The 20,797-nt window shown below is 41.2% G+C and overlaps 1 protein-coding gene across 1 annotated transcript; it reads left to right on the top strand.

The window, feature by feature from the left end:
• The first annotated feature begins 4,765 nt into the window (after positions 1–4,765).
• Positions 4,766–20,325, top strand: LOC122935467 (vinculin-like). Its single transcript, XM_044291233.1, has 5 exons — positions 4,766–4,776; positions 9,775–9,986; positions 11,765–11,948; positions 17,543–19,252; positions 20,320–20,325. The coding sequence occupies exons 1-5, from the start codon at positions 4,774–4,776 to the stop codon at positions 20,323–20,325; spliced, it is 2,115 nt and encodes a 704-aa protein (XP_044147168.1). The 5' UTR covers positions 4,766–4,773.
• Positions 20,326–20,797: the final 472 nt, after the last annotated feature.

Here is a 20,797-nt window from a genome sequence, read left to right as displayed (position 1 = left end):
CAGCAAGGAAAAACAGAAAGACCTGTCAGATAGACTCACGTTCTGCAAGTCTATCTGATCTTCTCAGACCTCTCACAGGGCAGGCAGTGACATCAGTATTGTGTGAAAACTGAGAAGAAAAAATACTATCCATTTTAGTATATGGCTGTTAATATAAAGAAATGTGGAAAAAGTGAAGAGTTCAGGGTTCTGTACACTTTCTGCATGCAATATCAAACGAAATAGGATAGATATGCATGCAGCAACCTCAGAACTGCTAGGCAGAACAGGAAGACAGCAATAAAGGGGAATAAGTAGCGTTTCATCGGTGCTTGCAGCCTGCCTTCACTATGCAAAGATTCATATTTACCTGCTACTCGCAACTCATCTCCTGTGCACTGACTCCCGCGTGTCTATCATCCGGTCGGTGGCTTGTTTACTTCCTAGTCAGCATGGGTACGGTCACCTGTTCCTCTGAAGCCAATGACTGGCTTCAGCAGTGATTTGTCTCTTGTGGACACGTCAACCCTGAATCCAGTCATTGGCTGCAGCAGATCATGCCCATGCCAGAGATGAAGTAAACAAGCCTCAAACCAGAAGATAGACACACAGGAGCCAGTGTGCTGGATCAGAGCTGCGGATAGCAGGTAAATATGAATCTTCCTATACTGGAGGCAGGTTGCGGGCGTCTGTGAAAAGTTATTTATTCCCAAACAACCCGTATAACAGTGTTTTCCAGTCACAATAGCATATTTACTTCCAGGAATTTATAAAAGTTATTTTTTCAGAAATTGTATTACAATATAAAGCCAGAGTCGGAGAGTGATAAAATGTAGGAAAAATTGAACAGGTGGACATCTGCATTCAAAACTTTAGAGAAGGTCACTTTAGGTTCACCTGTAAAGGTTATAGTGCATTTTAGATTCACTAAAATTTCAACCACAAGCCAAATATCAGCTACTTTTTGTGAGTAGTGTATGTTATATTTTTCACACTAGTGAAGGATAATTTTGACCTCTTTGGTGTGACAATGCCACTTACCATGCTGCATACACTATCTGACAGTACACCAATGGCAAACTATGCCAGTTCCTGCAACTGGTCCAATCTACTGACCCAGGGGTCCATGGGGTCAAGGCTAAGGGTATGTGCCAGACAAAGGCCACTGTCCAGGTAGGACTGAATATAGTTGTTCAGGCAGTTTGTATCCATTTGCTGATGTGTGTTAGGTTTGCACAGCAGTTGAAAAATTGTTCCATTGATAGAAAATCAGTTTTCACCTCTCCTGTGGTCTCTCCTGTCATTATACTTTGAACAGGGATAAGCAGGGTGTTCTAGTGGTGGTAGAAAATCACAGTGATAAGCAGGGTGTTCTCGTGGTGATAGATAATTAGGTCTCACCTCTCCTGTGTTCTCTCCTATCATACTATAAACAGTGAAAAGTAGGGTGTTCTAGTGGTGATAGATATTCAGTTCTCACCTCCCTTGTTTTCTCACCTGTCCTGATACTGCAGGGTGGCCCACGAAAAGTAGATTGCCTCCAGCGATATTATGACAAGATGAACAAGCAAGTGGATGTTTTTTTTTTTTTTTATTACCCACAAGTCTCAAAAGCTGCTGAAAGAAGTCCCCTTTCACGTCTATGCCTCTTTGGGCACGTTGGATCATATTGGCTGTTACTGCTTTCAGCTCTTCAACAGTGATGCTGCAGGAAAAAAAAAGTCCTACTTTTTCCAACAAGATGGGGCAATATGCCACACCTCACAGAACTCACTGAAACAGGTTCATGAACTGTTTACGAAGGAGCAAACTGTGAGAAAGGGGTTATGGCCACCATGTTCCCCATACTATTTCACATATAATTTTTGTCTGTGGGGACATTTAAAACTGAAAGTGTCCGCTAACAGTCCACATCCCCTGGATGAGCTCAAGGAAAACATCATAAACACTATCCGCATCATCACTGTTGAAGAGCTGCAAGCAGTATCAGTCAACATTATCCAACATGCCCAAAGATGCATAGAAAGGAGACGTGAACAACAATCCCTGCTCACTCATCTTCTCATAATATCAGTGGAGGCAGGTTACTTTTTCATGGGCCACCCTGTATAAACAGTGATAGGAAGGGTGTTCTAGTGGTGATTAAAAATTTGTTCTCACCTCTCCTGTGTTCTTTCTTGTTCTTATACTATAAACAGTGATACGCAGGGTGTTCGAGTGGTGATAGAAAATCAGTTGTCACGACAGAGGGTAGGGATAAGTGCAGCCCTAAACTCCACCTCTGTCCCTGCCTACTTGCATGGCCCGTCCTAACCGACGGGTACAACTTGGCGGCAGTTCCTCGCTTAGACACGTGCAGGGGCCTAAGAAGCTAAAGAAGTACCGTAACAGAGTCAGGAAAGCCAAGGTCAAAGCCAGGATTTTACGTAGGTACACAGGGAGCCATACAATAACAAGGTCAAAACACAATCCAGAGTCAGAAGCCTAGAGATCATGTCAATTCCAGGGAGGTCACAAGGTCGAGATCAAAAATAGAGCCGAGGTCCAAACACAGACAGAAAGGTGCTGTGGCCAGCAGGCTGCCTGTTTAGATAACCCCTACAGGTGAGTGATGTGACATGGCCAGCGTAACATGACTCTGATTGCTTATAACACAGCTGAGCGCCGATTCATTAACATCAGTGCTCAAATCCCCTGCTGCTTGTTGTCTAGGGGATGGAGGACTCCGGCCACGCTGAGGAGGCGTGCGCGGCTGGGTCCTCCCTGCCCCCTGGTCCCCATGGAGACGAGGACGCCGACCGCATCCTCGCTTCGCTGTATGCGCGGGATGTCAGCAGCGCTGAGAATGAAGAGCGCGCTGCCGGCTCCCTGTGACACCTGTGTTCTCTCTTGCTCTTATACTATAAACAGTGATAAGCAGAGTGCTCTAGTGGTTATAAATCAGTCTCTCCTGCCCCTTATACTATAAATAGTAAAACACAGTAGTGATAGATAATCCGTTCTCACTTCCCCTGTGTGCTTTCCTGTCCTTAGACTATAAACAGTGATAATCAGGGTGTTTTAGTGGTGATAGAAAATCAGTTCTCACCTTTCCTGTGTTCTCTCCTGTCCTTATACTATAAACAGTGATAAGCAGGGTGTTCTAGTGGTGAGAGATAATCAGTTCTCATCTCTCCTGTGTTCTCTACTGTCCTTATACTATAAACAGTGATAAGCAGGGTGTTCTAGTGGTGATAGATAATCAGTTCCCACCTCTCTTGTGTTCTCCACCTGTATTGTCCTTATTCTAGGTATCTCTTTATGCTGTTCTAAGAGTCTTAGTTACAATGCATGAAAATGTGCTAGACATGCTCAGTAGTAAGTTTCATCAGGGTGTTCTAGTGGTGATGTAGAATCAGTCCTTATACTATAAACAGTGATTGCAACTGCTTGCAGCCTGCCTTCACTATGCAAAGATTCATATTTACCTGCTACTCGCAACTCATCTCCTGTGCACTGACTCCCGCGTGTCTATTATCCGGTCGGTGGCTTGTTTACTTCCTAGTCAGCATGGGTACAGTCACCTGTTCCTCTGAAGCCAATGACTGGCTTCAGCAGTGATTTGTCTCTTGTGGACAGGTCAACCCTGAATCCAGTCATTGGCTGCAGCAGATCATGACCATGCCAGAGATGAAGTAAACAAGCCTCAAACCAGAAGATAGACACACATGAGCCAGTGTGCCGGATTAGAGCTGCAGATAGCAGGTAAATATGAATCTTCCTATACTGGAGGCAGGTTGCGGGCACCTGTGAAAAGTTATTTATTCCCAAACAACCCTTTTATGTCAAGCACTGAATATAGCAACTACACTTTTTACATGTTTTTTTATTCCCATTTAGACATATATAGCTTTTTATAACTTTTTGTGAGGACAAATTCCTAGATTTCTTAATTATTACGTGTATAACAGTGTTTTCCAGTCAAAATAGCATATTTACTTCCAGGAATTTATAAAAGTTATTTTTTCAGAAATTGTATTACAATATAAAGTCAGAGTCGGAGAGTGATAAAATGTAGGAATCAGAGTCAGAACTTTGGCTTACCAACTGCACAGCCCTGCCTATGACATATGTCTATAACATCCTTCCTGATTGTGTTTTCACATCAAGGAGAGGAGTTGTTCAGCACTGTCCCCCCTCCCTCGGGCCTCGTAACAGTTGCGTGGTCTGCTTCCCTTGAAGGTACGCCACTGGCCACCATGTTGCCTGTAATCTCATTATAATGACCTACAATACATGATAAAATCTTTCTTTACTGACTTCCTACCACCCGATGGTCTCTGGTTTCTCCCTACCATACATATTTTGGAGACTTTGAGCACAATGTTAAAACTGAATATTGCGATTGTGCCTAGGGTTTCATAATTCCATTAACCATGCATTAACTAACTTTTTACAATACATATGAATCACAATACTGTTAATAGGGAACTCTTCCCACAATGCTATCCTACCATATTCATTTTCCGTAACCGCGGTCTAATACTGATCTTAATAGAATGATCATTGTGTGGCTGTATTAATGAGTATATGAGTAATATTACTTATTTAAGGCTGAAGTGTTCAGAAAGCGTGAAACGCCAGCACGTGTACCGGGCTCAGCTTGTTAATGAATAAACCAGTGAGCTTTCAGGTCATTAGACAGTTGCTATGAGAACACTTGCTTCCTGCAGTCGAGATGAGTGACGTACTGCTATCATTTATTTATACACTGCATAGACGTAAACTGAGAGAAGAGCGTCACAAGGAAAGGGTATGGTAAGAAGGCCTCCTATTTTATAACTTATTCTATACTTTCTCCCTATGTTTTTCTAGAGAATGCTTCTATGATGTTCTAGAGTCTGCAGCCCAGATATTCAGTTGTATAAGGGCGCTTTCACATCAGTGGTATTTATTTCCATCCTTCTGCTCTATTATAGGAGCAGAAGAACGAAAATAACGGAAGTGCCGGATAAAATAACTGACAGGAACGGTGCCAGGAACGGTTCCTAACAGATCCCATTGGTTATCATTTTTTAGCGAAGTCCTGCATGCAAGATTTTTCTCTCTGCTATTTTTGATTAAGGGCTCTTTCACATGAGCGGATCCCGTGCGAGTAATCCGCTGCGTGAAAGTCAGCCAAGCCCCATTCCGGACAGCAGAGACACGCAGCACTAACATGATTGATAAAGCTCCGTGCCTCTCTGTGACATTTTTACTACAAAATGAAGGTGACAACTTTATCTCACTGTCATTTTGTAGTAAAAAGATCACAGAGAAGCATGGAGCATTATCAATCATGTTACTGCTGCGTGTATCTGCTGTCCAGAACGGGGCTTGGCTGACTTTCACGCAGCGGATTACCCGCACGGCATCCGCTCTTGTGAAAGAGCCCTAACTCTGTGACGGAGGTGTCATACGGAGCCCCTGACTGATGTGAAGGTAGCCTAAGCTGTATTCACACAGTAACTGCCTGAAGATTTACAGTATTTCCAAAGTTTAGAATTAGGCCTCATGTACACGAACGTATTTTATTTCCGTGTCTGTTCTACATTTTTTTTGTGGATACAATGTGGATCTATTCATTTCAAAGGGTCTGCAAAAAATCTGTGTGCTGTCTGCATCCATATGTCCGTTCCATAGCCCTGCAAAAAATATAGAGCATGTCCTATTATTATCCGTTTTGTGGACAAGGCTAGGCATTGTTACAATGAATCCACAAAAAAAAAAGGATGCAACATGGATTTCACAAAGACATCATTCGTATTTTTTGGTGGACCGCAAAATACATACGGTCGTGTGCATGTAGCCTTATAATGTAATAATAATCTATATTATATAATGATGTGTGAAAGAAATGTACATATGAATATACAACTTTGCATTAGGTGCAGGTCCAGAATGGGTCCCCTGAACTGTGTGTAGAGTAGCCACAAATGTGCAACCAGCCTCCATTCATTTCTATGGGACTGCTAAAAATAGCCCCAAATCCCCAACAGTCCCTTAGAAGTGAATGGAGCGGTGGCTGCTTTTTCGCGGTCACAGTTCTAAAAATAGCAGGGCACGCAAGAAATAAATATAGAACATGCCATGCATATATGGTGCAGTGTCTTTCACATTTTCACTTTCGGGGCCATGTTCTGGAGATAGGTGCAGGTACCACCTTTTAACGATATTACACCAATGTCTCAGATGAGACAATTAATAACTATAACGAGATGGCTTGTTCATATCAGCATTGTGTTTTCTGCTTTTCTGTTCTATCAGTGAAAAACTGATGTTTTAGGGTGCATTCACACCACCGCTTGTATTTTGCAGTCCGCAAAATGTGGTTCTGCAAAAATACGGATGACTTCTGTGTTGCATGCATTTTTTTGCATATCCATTGTAACAATACCTATTCTTGTCCGTTTAATGTCCGCTAAACGGACAAGAATAGGACACATTCTATCTTTTTTGAGGGACTGCAGAACATACCGTATATTTCGCCCCATAAGACGCATTTTCCCCCAAAAAAAGTGGGGGGGAAATGCCCCTGCGTCTTATGGGGTGAATACTAATGAAGCGCCTTAATTATGGAAGCGCTTTATTAGTACCGGAGGACCGGGAAGCGATGAAGGCTCTGTACTCACCGCTTCCGGCTGTGTAGGCTGCGCACAGTGTGAGGGCGTGCTGTGACCTAGTTCACAGCACAGCAGACTAAGGAGGAGGAAGACCGAGCACGGTCGGTGAGGAGCGGCGGCGTCCGGAGCAGGTAAGTGTTTTATTTTATTTGATATGAGGCAATGGGGACTGCCGGGGGCTCATATGAGACTGCTGGGGACTGATGAGAGGCATGAGGCTCTTATCTGAGGTCTTGTTGGGGTCTGATTAACATTGGAGGTCTGATTAGTGGTCTGACCTGAGTTCTAATGAAAAATATTTTTTTCTTATTGTCCCCCCTCTCAAACCTAGGAGCGTGTTATGGGCCGGTGCGTCTTAAAGGGAATCTGTCACTAGCAATTTACCAATTTTTTTTTTCATGAATCCATGTTTAACAGAGTACCTTTTTTCCACCTGTCTTGTTCTTTTGATTGTGAGTCTTGTAGTTTCTTCAAAAAATCGATTCTTATGATATGTAAATGAAGCTGTAAGGAGCCCAGAGGGGCCTTATTTTTATTCCACGGTGCCCAGGAACGCCCCTCTGAAGTGCCGTGTTGAAAAGTAATAACGCCTCCAAGTTCATCTAAATCGCCTCCCAGAGGCACGGCTAAGTGCTCAACACAAACCCCGCGCCGCGCTCTGCGGCAAACACCCCGATCCTCCTCTCGCCGGCATCCCAAATTCCGCGCATGCGCAGTGCCGGCGATTGCCTGCGCTATGATAAGATGACTGACGGCACTGCGTTCCTGGGCACCGTGGGGAAAGAATAACTCCCATCTGGGCTCCTTACAGCGTCATTTACATATCATAAGAATCGATTTTTTTAAGAAATGACAAGACTCACAATCAAAAGAACAAGACAGGTGGAAAAAAGGTACTCTGTTAAACATGGATTCATGAGAAGAAAAAAAAGGTAAATTGCTAGTGACAGATTCCCTTTAAAGGGCAAAAAATACGGTACATACGGATGCAGACATCACACAGAGTGCTGTCTGCATTTTTTGCAGACCCATTGAAATGAATGGTTCCCCATCCGATCCACTTTTTTTGCAGATTGGTTCATGCCTACATTTTATTTCCATGTCCGTTCCATTTTTTTAGCAGCATGTATGCAGAACCATTCACTACAATGGGACCGCAAAAAATGGAAATGACTCCGTGTCTGTATGCCTGTATCACCGTTCCACAAAAAAATAGAGCATGTTCTATTATTGTCTGCGTTACTGACAAGGATGGGACTGTTCTATTAGGGGAAGGTTGTTCCGTTTCGCAAAATGCGGAATGCACACGGCTTGTATCAATGTTTTGCGGATCTGCAATTTGTGGGCGGAGCTATAGGCCCTGGCACATTCATCATCATTTAAGCCAGAAACTGCTACGAGCTAGAGTAGATGTCAGTCTGGCGCACTGACTGCCCTAGGAGCCATTTCATTTACGACAAGGTCTGTCATAAGTTTAATGTCTCCTCAATCAGTGCAGGCCCTATAAATACCGGCGTAGCACATGCCAGTCTTCATAAATCAGGGGCCAGATGCCATTCTGTCCATCATTCACGTCAAAGAAAAAAAGCGCTTCTTTCCATCATGTTCCTGTTACTTTATCCTGATAAAAATAACTGATGGAATGGACACAAATGAAGCGCAAATAATGCTCAAAAAAACACATTCAAACAAATGGGGATTAAAATTAATCTGCTTTTTCCATTTTTCTGTTACTCTAATGGAACGTAAGTGTAGAAAACAACTCGCTGATGTGAACAAGCCCTTATTTTCTTGCAGGAGCTGAATAAAAAAAAATAGGAAAATGTCAAGGAAGGGTTTATGGTGGCCATGCTCTTAAGAGGAATGTCAGTTGAGGACAATGATTTTGATGGGATCAGCCAGCTATTTAATGTGCTGACTCTCCTGCAATGCCAGAAATGAAAAGAAGGTTTGGCGTGTTGGATATAAAACATGTCCAGTTCCCTTAGAATAAACCACAGTGACTTATTTCTCTGTCCCCATACCTCTTACATCCAGTTACATCTCCTCTCTAATGTAGATTTTCCTCATCTTCTCCTTTCAGACCAGACCACCATGATGATTTCTTTCAGCCGCGTCTTGTCTCTGCGGAGCTTGACAAACAGACATCTTAGTTCTCTACTTTTTTCTTCGTCCTCCCACCTCCTGAACACCCCATCCACCACATACAGTATTCCATGGCAGGAACCTTAGCGGTTTCTTCTGTGGTTTTGTCAATTTCAATGCTGCAGACCGAGTCATGGTTTAGCCCCATTCAATGGGACTAAACCACACGCAGACTCCCTCCACAGTTTCCTGTGATGTAGAAAGCGCAGCCACATGAACGGCGGGGTGGAGCAGTTTCAGTACAGTTTTTGCACTTAAAGGGGTTATCATAAGTCTAAAACATGTCCCCCAATGCACGGGCCCCGCATATACAGTAGATTATACTTATCTCACTCCCCGTCACCTGTGACTCTCTTGCTCCCCGCACAGCGCCGCTGTATCTCCCCGTTGTGCGGGTCAAAACTAGGGTAGGAGCCAATAGCAGGCCGCGACGCGGACAAACCTCCTTAGCATCATGGGTGATGCAAAAAAAATGCCATTTTGATTCTTTTTCAGTTACATCATTCACAGTATGGTATAAATATTTTGGGCAGTGGCGATGCTAATAATCTTTTTTTTTTTGCTTATATTTATTTTTAATATGGCGAAAGAGGGGTGATTTCAATATACATATTTGAAAAAAAATGTTTACACATATTTTAAGTTTCCCTAGGGAACTTCAACATAGGATCTCTGACTTAGCCTATGGGAGATTCAATAGCTGTGGCAGGCGCAGGGGAGCCGTTTGGGCAACTAAGCCAGTTTTCCTTTCACCAGTTTTGATAAATCTCTCTCTAGTGTTCATGATCTACTGTTGCAGACAAAGCAGTAGGGGAAGGTTTCTTCTGCAACCAGATGTATTATAGCCTGAAACAAAAAAGTGAGAAGGGGGAACTACTAATCTCCTGGGCCCAATAAAGAAAAATTATTCATGTATTATTCATATTTCTGACAATGTTCAACAAATATAATTCTTGTGAAAAGTGTATTAGTGTTCCTTTAATGGCGATGATATTGATATTTTGAATAGATGATGGATTCGTTTTCTTACTGTGATATCAGCTCAGTGTTTATCACCAAGACAATCGACAGGATTATATCCCCAATGGCGGTACAGCTCTGTCATTTGATCATCTCCCTGGAATGTGATGGCAGCAAGTATACTGTGATAAGCGGTGACTTGGAACAGATGGCACAGGAGTTATCCAGATTTACAGAGCATTTCGCCAACACTTCTCTTAGGTATGATGATTTACGATAATGCAAAAAACAGAGGAGTGGGGAAAGATCTAGAAATTCTGATAAGAAATCTGACTTCAGCTGTAATTTTTCAACTGAAAATTACTAAATGTTATGGTTGCTGTGAAGAAAATTATGATTTGCAGCTAGATTTCATTGACTTGAAACAGGTCTAAAAGGTAATGTTTCACAAATATAATTTAACTCCTTCCTGACATGGCGATTTTCCATTTTTGCGTTTTTTTTTTTCTACTCCCTGCCTTCCCAGAGCCATAACTCTTTTATTTTTCTGTCCACATAGCCATATGAGGGCTCATTTTTTGCAGGACAGGTTGTACTTTCTTATGGCACCATTTAATATTGCATACAATGTAGTGGGAAGCTGTAAAAAAATCCAAATTTGGTGGAATTATAAAAAAATGTGTACTGAAAAAAAGTTTTAAAAGATTCATTTTTGCTTTTCATCGTTATATTCTGACACCCATAACTTTTTAAATGTTATGTCTATGGAGCTGTGTAAGGGCTATTTTTTTGTGGGCCGATCTGTAGTTTTTATTGATAGCATTTTGGGGGTATTTATGACTTTTATCACATTTTACTACATTTTTGGAGGGAGAAAAGGCAATTAAAAAAAAGTGGAATCGGTCATATTAATTTTTTTTGTTACAACGTACACCGTATGGGATATATATTTTTAATTTTAATTGTACAGGTGTTTTTTTTCGGACCCGGCAATGGCTATGGTGTTTATTTTTCTCTTTATTTGAATTTTTATACACTTTTTTTTTTTTTTACTTTTTTTTGGGCACCCAAGTGGACCCCAGTTATACACTCATTAGACTGCAATTTGTATAAAGTAATGGAATTTTATCCATTACTATATGATAGAAGCCTACTCCGAGATCAAATGTAATGTGAAGATTTGGTTTTGGCTCTCAATTAACTGATCTAAATATCTGACCAAATAACTGAAGTGTGAACTCAGCCTAAGTTACTGTAATGGTCTGTAATATACATTACACATTGCGGTGCAGACCCATTGAAGTAATTGAAGGGCTTCTGAATGCTTCCGGGCCCGTGCGGCCATGCTGCAAAAGATTAGACATGTCCTGTTTTTAGCCGCAATCCATTGAAGTCAATGGGTCTGCACTGCGATGCGGGGTGCACACGGCTTGTGTCCTTGTATTGTGGAGCTGCAGTTTGCATTTCGCAAAACAGACACTGTCATGTGAATACACCTTTAGGGCTCATTCACATGACCGTATGAATGAGTCCGCATCCGTTACACAATTTTGCGGAACTGGCGTGGACCCATTCATTTCAATGGGGCTGCAAAAGATGCCGACAGCACACTGTTCCGTAGCCCTGCAAAAAAGATAGAGCATGTCCTATTCTGGAAAGCATGAAGGGGGCCAATAATCATACTAGGTGCACTAATGAGGGCCATTAATCATACTAGGGGCACTATGGTGGCTATTAATCATACTGTAAGTAACTATGGTGGCCATTAATCAAACTAGGGGTAACTATAGGGATTTCATGTCCAGGGGATGTTATGTATACTGTGAGGGCATTGTAGGGGTTTGGATGTTAAAAACCCCCCAAAGAAATGTATCTGTTTTTAACGGCCCTTAAAAACGGATGCAAAACATGAATGTACCCTCACAGTCCCCTCGTAGTGTTTTATAAATACTGCAGTTTTATGTTTCAGTTATTTCACAAATAAGTGGCTGCATGTTTTAAGTAAATAGGCCATAAACGCTAGATGTTTGTCTGCTTAGGCTAGGAGTCGAATGTGATGATGGAATTTTGGGACAGGAAATGGAAAAAGCAGCAAAGTCTCTTCTAATAATTGGGAAAAGCATCCTTTTGTCAGTACAGAAACTAAGCATTCAACCTGCGATTCGAAAGCATCAAGATGAATTGGTTATTGCAGCACAAAACATATTGATGGGAACTCTTAAGGTATAATATTTAAATTCCTACCAGATAAAATGTTTTATCTAGTGTCAATTCTGCTGATTAACCGAAGATCATGTAAAATATTTTTGGGGAAAAGATGTTGAGTGTTGCTCAATCTGTTGACCATATGATTATTACAATTAGAGCGTATTCTTGCAGTTCACTTCCACATGCTTAAAGGTTATCCAGGATTTTGATCCTGATGGCTTATCCTTAGGATAGGCTATTAATACCAGGTTGGCAGGGGTCCCACAGCTTGGACCTCCATTGATCAGCTGTTTAGTTTTAGCTGTGGAGCCAGAAGTCATCCATTGTGTAGTGGATGGAGCTGGTAACAACAGCACTGCTCCCATTCACTTCACCCTAAATCACAATCCTGGACAAGCTCTTTAAGGCTTCCTGTACACAACCATATACGTATTCTGGTCTGCAAACCACGGATCCACAAAATAGATACCTTCTGTGTGCATCCTGTATTTTTATCACTCCCATCAATGGAAACTGCCTATTCTTGTCCGCAAAAGAATAGAAAAGAACGGGTCAGGGTGCTATCCGCAAACAATACGGATGGCACACTAAAGAAAAATATGTTCTTGAGCATGAGCCCTAAAGAGGCTTTCTCACGACTAATATTTATTTGTGGATAGATGACAGGTGTCACTTGTAGAAAAACCCCTTTAAGGCACAGGAGGGGAACATTTAAAGAGAACCCATCACCACAAAATGCAGTGCAATCTGCAGGTTTATATATAGTTTTGTGGGAAAAGATTTGGCGCAATTTGAAATGTATACATTTAAATCTCTCCTCTTTTTGACTTCACTTGTATATGGGGCTGTCTTATTAGTGATTGATAGCATTCTCTGTGTAAGTGTGTGTACAGAGATAGCTGTCAGTCAATGATAGTAATTAGAGATTAGTGAAATTTTGAAATATTAGATTCAGCAACTTTGCCAAAGTTAGCCAAGAAATTAGATTCATTACAAATTAATTTGTCACAAATCGCTATAAATCGATGAAGACCACACTGTATAGTCCATCTTCATTGTTAAAGGGGTTAGCTCATAAATTATGTGAAAAATGAAAATCAGACATCATATATTACATGCCAATCTCTTTCTAACAAAGCTAGAACCAGCCCTAAACCTCACATGGTTCCAGAGAGCTCCCTATTAATTGCTCTGTTAGATTTATATCAAGCTGGTAGCTCAAGGGGTGTGCCTTTTCTGTTTCAGCCAAGAGGGTGTGTCCATGCTCTCAAGAAAAAAAACAAAGCAGTTGGCGCTATACAGATAAATTTTATTGAATAACTCGGTGGCTGTGCCAAAAATTGAATTGCATGTAATCCCAAAATTATTCAGATCCTGGTGCTGGTTTTAAAACTGTAGAATATTTTTCATGGGACAACCTCTTTAACCTCTTTAAACAGTGTTGCTGGTATGGGGTTTGACTGCTTAAGTGGGGGCACAATATGCATATTATCGCTGTTCTGTTATTTGACAGTAAACACAGATTATTAATCAGCTCTGCCATACCCACTTCTCCAACCCCAGCACTCTCCTGTACTACAGGTGGGAGCCCTTCTTCTTCCATTTGCTTTTCCTCCTTTTCCACATCATCTAATAGCGATGAGAATATATCATCAGGAACACCCAGCTCCTCGTCCCTCTGCATCTTGCTGACTTTTCTAGGACATGGAGACTTTGCAGGATGATTTGGAAGAAATAAAGCCAGTAACGATGAGGATAGTCATCATTAAGACCTGGCCCCCCTAAGGGGTGCAGACTGGATGATATTAATTGGCACGCTGGCACCGGATTAATAAGTGTCCATCTTATTGGTATTGAATTACATTTCTTAGGCCTCTTTCACACTTGCGTTGTCCGGATCCGGCGTGTACTCCACTTGCCGGAATTACACGCCGGATCCGGAAAAACGCAAGTGTACTGAAAGCATTTGAAGACGGATCCGTCTTCAAAATGCTTTCAGTGTTACTATGGCACGGGGAGCGGGGAGCGGGGGAGCGGCATACTTACCATCCGTGCGGCTCCCGGGGCTCTCCAGAGTGACGTCAGAGCACCCCATGCGCATGGATGATGTCACTCTGGAGCGCCCCGGGAGTCGCACGGACGGTAAGTATGCTGCTCCCCCGCTCCCCACTACACTTTACCATGGCTGCCAGGACTGTAGCGTCCTGGCAGCCATGGTAACCACTCTAAAAAAGCTAAACGTTGTATCCGGCAATGCGCCGAAACGACGTTTAGCTTAAGGCCGGATCCGGATCAATGCCTTTCAATGGGCATTCATTCTGGATCCGGCCTTGCGGCAAGTCTTCAGTTTTTTTGGCCGGAGCAAATAGCGCAGCATGCGGAACTGAAGACATCCTGATGCATCCTGATCAGGATTCTTCCGGCATAGAGCCCCGACGACGGAACTCTATGCCGGAAGACAATAACGCAGGTGTGAAAGAGCCCTTAGATTGTGGCTGATGTAGAAATAGAATAAGTCTCCAATATTCTTCTATCAATAATTTTCAGCAACACTGTCCTTAGTGTATGAGCGCTTGCTATGTCTCTCCCTATGGTCAGATCACAGGACAATAGTGGAGACCATGCGGGATGAGGGTTTTATAGGGCTGTGACATCACAGGGGATGGCTATCTGCAGATTGGCTGGCTGCACAGAATTATTCGTGATCATGCAGTTCCAGGATTTTTACTTTCACTTTGTAACATGTGCAGGCGCCATTTTAGGAAAAACTGATTCATTACCACGAAGTGCAAGGAAATTCAGATTCGTTGCGAATTGAAGTTTTATCAAACTTTGGACCAAATTTTGCTTTGAATGCTTTGCTCAATGCTAAGGGTCCATTCACACGTCCGTATGTGTTTTGTGGATCTGCAAAACACGGACACCTGCAATGTGTGTTCCGCATTTTGCGGACCGCATATCGCCGGCACTCTCATAGAAAATGCCTTTTCTTGTACGCAATTACGAACAAGAATAGGACATGTTCTATTTTTTTGTGGAACGGAAGTACGGATCCGGAAGTGTGTATCCGCAAATGTGGATGCGGACAGCACATTCCGGCCCCATTGAAAATGAATGGGTCCGCACCTGTTCCGCAAAATTGCGGAATGGATGCGGACCCATTTTGCGGATGTGTGAATGGACCCTAATAGTAATGCACATGGACAGTCTTAAGATCGGAAAGAGCAGAGTTATAAATATACAGTGAGGAACAATAGTATTTGAACACCCTGCGATTTTGCAAGTTCTCCCACTTAGAAATCATGGAGGGGTCTGAAATTCACATTGTAGGTGCATTCCCACTGCGCTGATAGACAGAATAAATAAAAAAAATCAGGAAATCACATTGTATGATTTTTAAAGAATGTATTTGTTTTGCACTGCAGAACATAAGTATTTGAACACCTGAGAAACAGCAAGAATTCTGGCTCTCAAAGACCTGTTACTGTGCCTTTAAATAGTCCACCTCTACTCCACTCTTTAATCTAACTTAGTAGCACCTGTCTGATCTCTTTAAAGACCCCTGTCCACCCCACAGTCAGTCAGACGCCAACTATTACCATGGGCAAGACAAAAGAGCTGTCAAAAGACACCAGAGACAAAATTGTGGACCTCCACAAGGCTGGAAAGGGCAACAGGGCAATTGGCAAGCAGCTTGGTGAAAATAGATCAACTGTTGGAGCAATTGTTAGAAAATCGATGAGTCTAAAGACGACTGTCAGTCTCCCTCAGACTGGGGCTCCATGCAAGATCTCACCTCGTGGGGTATCACTGATGATAAGAAAAGTGAGGAATCAGCCCAGAACTACAAGGGAGGAGCTGGTCAATGACATAAAGAGAGTTGGGACCACAGTTTCAAAGGTCATTGTCGGTAGAACACTACACTGTCATGGTTTCAAATCATGCATTGCACAGAAGGTTCCCCTGCTTAAGTCATCACATGTCCAGGCCCGTCTGAAGTTTAGCAATGACCATCTGGATGATCCAGAGGAGGCACCGGAGAAAGTCATGTGGTCAAATGAGACCAAAAGTAGAACTTTTTGGTCTTAACTTCACCCGTCGTGTTTGGAGGAAAAATAAGAATGAGTTGCATCCCAAGAACACCATACCTACTGTGAAGCATGGGGGTGGTAACTTCATGCTTTGGGTGTACTTTTCTGCGCAGGGGACAGGACAACTGCACTGTATTAAGGAGAGGATGAATAGGGCCATTTATTGTGAGATTTTGAGCAACAACCTCCTTCCCTCAGTCAGAGCATTGAAGATGGGTCGTGGCTGGGTCTTCCAACATGACAACGACCCGAAGCACACAGCCAGGATAACCAAGCAGTGGCTCCGTAAGAAGCATATCAAGGTTCTGGAGTGGCCTAGCCAGTCTCTAGACCTAAATCCAATAGAACATCTTTGGAGGGAGCTGAAACTTCGTGTTGCTCAGCAACAGCCCCGAAACCTGACAGATCCAGAGAAGCTCTGTGTGGAGGAGTGAGCCAAAATCCCTGTTGCAGTGTGTGCAAACCTGGTCAAGAGCTACAGGAAACGTTTGACCTCTGTAATTGCAAACAAAGGCTTCTGTACCAAATATTAACACTAATTTTCTCAGGTGTTCAAATACTTATGTTTAGCAGTGCAAGACAAATTCATTCTTTAAAAATCATACAATGTGATTTTCCTGATTATTATTTTTTTATTCTGTCTCTCAAAGTGGGAATGCACCTACAATGTAAATTTCAGACCCCTCCATGATTTCTAAGTGGGAGAACTTGCAAAATCGCAGGGTGTTCAAATGCTTCCTGTTCCTCACTGTATAAATAACAGATTTTGCTGAATCTTTTCACACCAAATTGTATATCACTCTGCTCATCTCCTCCTGTTCTATTACATGCTGCCGTCAGATTACAGTGCATTTAATGGTGACAAGTTCCCTTTAAGTGAACTTAGTGATTATTATTTTTTAGTTTTTTTTATCAGCGCAAGTAAAAAAAATTAAATTAAACAACTGTGCAAATACCATATTTGTGTTTCTTTCAGGTCTACCGAATGTATGTTTGCAAAAAGTAGGGAATATGATGTAGAATCATATAATGTATGATGTAGAATCAGACTACACAGTTTGTTTGTAACCTGTATTCATCAAATGTATAATTGGCCTCATTTTCATTGCAGATTTATTGGGTCAACAAAAAAAATGGTTGCAAAGATATATAGTACATAGACTGCAGATAAATATGGCCATTTTTTAATAAGTATTAGCCTTATGCATTACAAATAAAGCTGACCATCTATTGTCTGATTTTTGCATTTAAAGAGGGCATTGAGATTATCATCAAAGATGGCAACATCTAATTCCAGTTATTACCAGACCGTGACTAGTAGACCTGTGTTTTGTTGTCCCATTCAACTGAATATCAATTAAAATGGATATGAAATTCAAAGTCTAAGGAAAATGGGTGACATTGTATTTTTCTCTGTGAAATGAACATAACATGGAACATTGTTGGCTACTTTCCTTACGTTTATCCTAGGAATCAACGTGTTTATCAAATATTCCTAATTCTGTGTTCTTATAACAGATACTTCAGCTTGAAGATGATGCAGGAGTAAGAAAAATTCATCAAGCTGCAGATTGGCTTCTTGAGTGTTTGACATATTTGCAAAAGGCAGAAAGCATCTCACACCTTTGGTCTCATTTCTGGGAATTTTCTGAAGCTTTACTCTTGTTGAACAGCCTAACTGAGAATAGAATTCTTGATCTAAAGGATTCTCTGCATCAGAAACATTTAGCACAAAAACTGCAAATTCTACGTAAATGTGTTCCAATGTTATATACAGCTACACAGAGCAGTATCAATCATCCATATAATGAACAAATTATTGAGTCTAAGTTGTATATATTTGATCAAACTTCAAAAACTGTACAAGATCTCAAACACTTACTTATAACAGACCCAAGCATGCACGAAATAAAGAAGCAAGGCTCATTTGCACAAGAGTTATATAATTTATGTGACATATTAACTGATCCCAAACCAACTAATCTTTACAACAGTGACCTTGACTTTCTTGTAGGAGCAATCATTTTCTACTGCATGTATGTAGCTGGTTGTTCAAGGCCAAATATAAAACTACAACTGGTAAAACACTGCCAAACTCTTCTGGAGCAAAGGAAACAACTTTGTGACCACTTGAAAGAGTTACAGCAAAGCCCAGGTGGAAATCATTTTGACATAGAAGAACAATGTGCATCAATGAGAATCCAGCTTAATCATATCAATACAAACTTGATTTCTTCTATATTTTACCAGATTCTAGATGCTTTCTCTGTTAAAGATCCACTAAAAAGATTGTTAAAAGCAGCTCTTAAAATTAATAAGAAAGCAAGTTGGCACTCAGAACATCTTTTTGCTTCAAAGGCTTTCCAACCACTTCTCCAAGCCTTTCAAAATCATACAGATCAGTTGTTGAAAATATCTAGCCTTGTGCTAGCACAGTGTTCTCAAGAACGTCTCATTAGTGAGATACAGAGTTCTGTTGATTGCTTATGTAGAGTGAGAGATGACGTGGTTGCGCTTGTTCTAGATACCAATAAGGCATATTTTGAAAGCAAAATGTTTGAGAAGGCACAGTCCATTTATCACAAATGGATTCAAGCTACAGAAAGCTTAATAATGAGTCTTGATGGTATTTTAACTATACACCAGTTCTTGGAACTTTCTATTAGAGAGATAGAAGGGAACAAGTACCACTGTGATAAACTCCTGAGAAGTCAAGAAGCAAAAATATTTCAGCATCATGCTTCAGACTTATGTGATCTAGCAGAACGTGTAGCTCAGGTTGTTACTAGACATGTTGACCAGAGCAAGAATCCCATATTCAGGAATGGTTTGAGAGTTTTAGTAAGGCAGTTGGAAACATATGTGCTTGAAACCAGGACAGCTATGATTAAATGTGTTGAGAAGATATCATGTTTTAAAGCTCAAAATCATTTCTTGGAAAAAGTGAATAATTTGTTAGAGTCTATACATATTGTCCAAGAGGGGGTTACTGGAAGCAAACATCCAGATCTACTTAGTCCTTTAAGAAATGAGGGTGGTCCAGTCAGTCATAAACTTATGCCCATTGATTTAAATGAATCTGAGGAGTCAAAAGAGGATAATGAGAAAAAGCATAGGGGGCAGCATATAACATATTTATCCTATGAAGAATACCTGAGCAAACCTGTTCCTTTAGCCAACACTGTGAAAACGATAAGAGACAATGCAAATGTTGAAAACACAATACAAGTAACAGATTTTCAACCACTAGTAGGTGATCTTTTAAGTGCAATAAGGAAGCGGGATAGCAAAGAGATCCATGCCTGCAGTTCTCTTCTACATGAAATTTGCAGCATTTATTTGGAAGTGACAAATGATATGTCATTCCATGGAAATATTGATAAAATAAATACACTTAAATATAAAGACACCGAGGACCTAATAGTTAGTCTTGTCCAATCTAGTAAGAAAGATAATATAGAACCAGTCTTAAAAATGGGTAGTCTTATAAAAACTGCCACTATAATCTCACACCACATTGAAGAGATGAAAAGCTACCTTGTATCCTCAGTAAATTGTTGGTATAAATTTTCTCACCATTTGTTTTGCACTTCAAAAAATTATGAATGTGCCACCATTAATGTTGAGCTGTTTAACAGATTAATGCAGTGTTTCGCAAGGAATGTACACTCAATAAGGGAACATTTACTTGACAACTATGATGACAACCTGAAATTTACAGATATGTCTGGAAAGCAAGAATATGTGGTAAAACTTCATGTGCAATTCTCCAAGTGCCAGGCCACTGCTAATCGGTTACTTACAGAAGTTTTTTGTTGTGGAGTGCAGCCTGAGAATCATAAACTAGAGTATGTTTGCATTCTTTGGGCAGTATCTTTACAACAATTATCTAGAACAGTAGATGAGTTCATAGGCATTCCAAATTCATTCACCGGGCTAACTGATTGGACACAATGTAATATTTCTGATAGTAAAAGTCTAGTTGCTCTCTGTGAAGCCTCATTGTGGCTACAAGAAGCTGCAATTCTCTTGATTCATTATTTTAGCAAGGAAAAAGAGCAGAAAAAAGTTTTGTTACTCAAAGAAGATATGGGCTCTCTGACTGAGGCAGTGCTAAAGTTAAAAGAAGGCCTCAACACAACTTCTCCTCCTGACCTGTCCTATAATGTAGACTATATGCTGTTGCAAATGGAACTTACGTTAAAGACAATGCTACTTATGGACCACATAAAGAAGCGGTATAGGAGAAATCCGACTTTGATACAGAGCATAGATTTTGACCTTTTCTCATGTAGCTCTAGTGACAGATTTCTTGCCATGAGAACGTTTGAAACCAATGCTAAATTGTTGGTTGACAAAGTCACTTTGGTGAAAGAGACGCTTAAAAGCTCCCCTTGTGTCAAAAACAAAGAAGAATTACTACTTTTAGTAGATCATCTATATTCTGTTACTAATGATATTGCAGCAAGACCACTTATGGACACTCAACATGAGTGGGACCTTTTATTGCTTGAAGCCATGTTATTCAAATGGTCAGCTGAAGCTGACAAATTCATTTCACATATATGCTCTGATACAGAGTTAGATGTGTCTGACATAGAGTTTATCACACAGTGCCTAAGATCTAAGGAAAGAACAGAGACCACCATGACAGATCCCTCTCTCCTTGAGTGTGACATTTCAAGTGAGTCAATCCAATCAATGAATATTAATGTGATAGGACTAAGTGAAGCCACAGAGTATGAGCAAGAGACCACCGCCAGAGATCAAGAT

This window comes from Bufo gargarizans, chromosome 4 (assembly GCF_014858855.1).
Source record: "Bufo gargarizans isolate SCDJY-AF-19 chromosome 4, ASM1485885v1, whole genome shotgun sequence".
Taxonomy (NCBI): Eukaryota; Metazoa; Chordata; class Amphibia; order Anura; family Bufonidae; genus Bufo; species Bufo gargarizans.
The sequence above is the reverse complement of the archived record's forward strand: the minus strand, read 5'-3'. Positions and strand labels throughout refer to the sequence as shown.

What these genes read in the sequence shown, in the direction of transcription:
- LOC122935467 (XM_044291233.1), top strand. An exon ending in TTCGCCAACACTTCTCTTAG is followed by an intron (nt 9,987 to 11,764) that starts GTATGATGATTT and finishes TTGTCTGCTTAG; the next exon opens with GCTAGGAGTCGAATGTGATG. An exon ending in TATTGATGGGAACTCTTAAG is followed by an intron (nt 11,949 to 17,542) that starts GTATAATATTTA and finishes TTCTTATAACAG; the next exon opens with ATACTTCAGCTTGAAGATGA.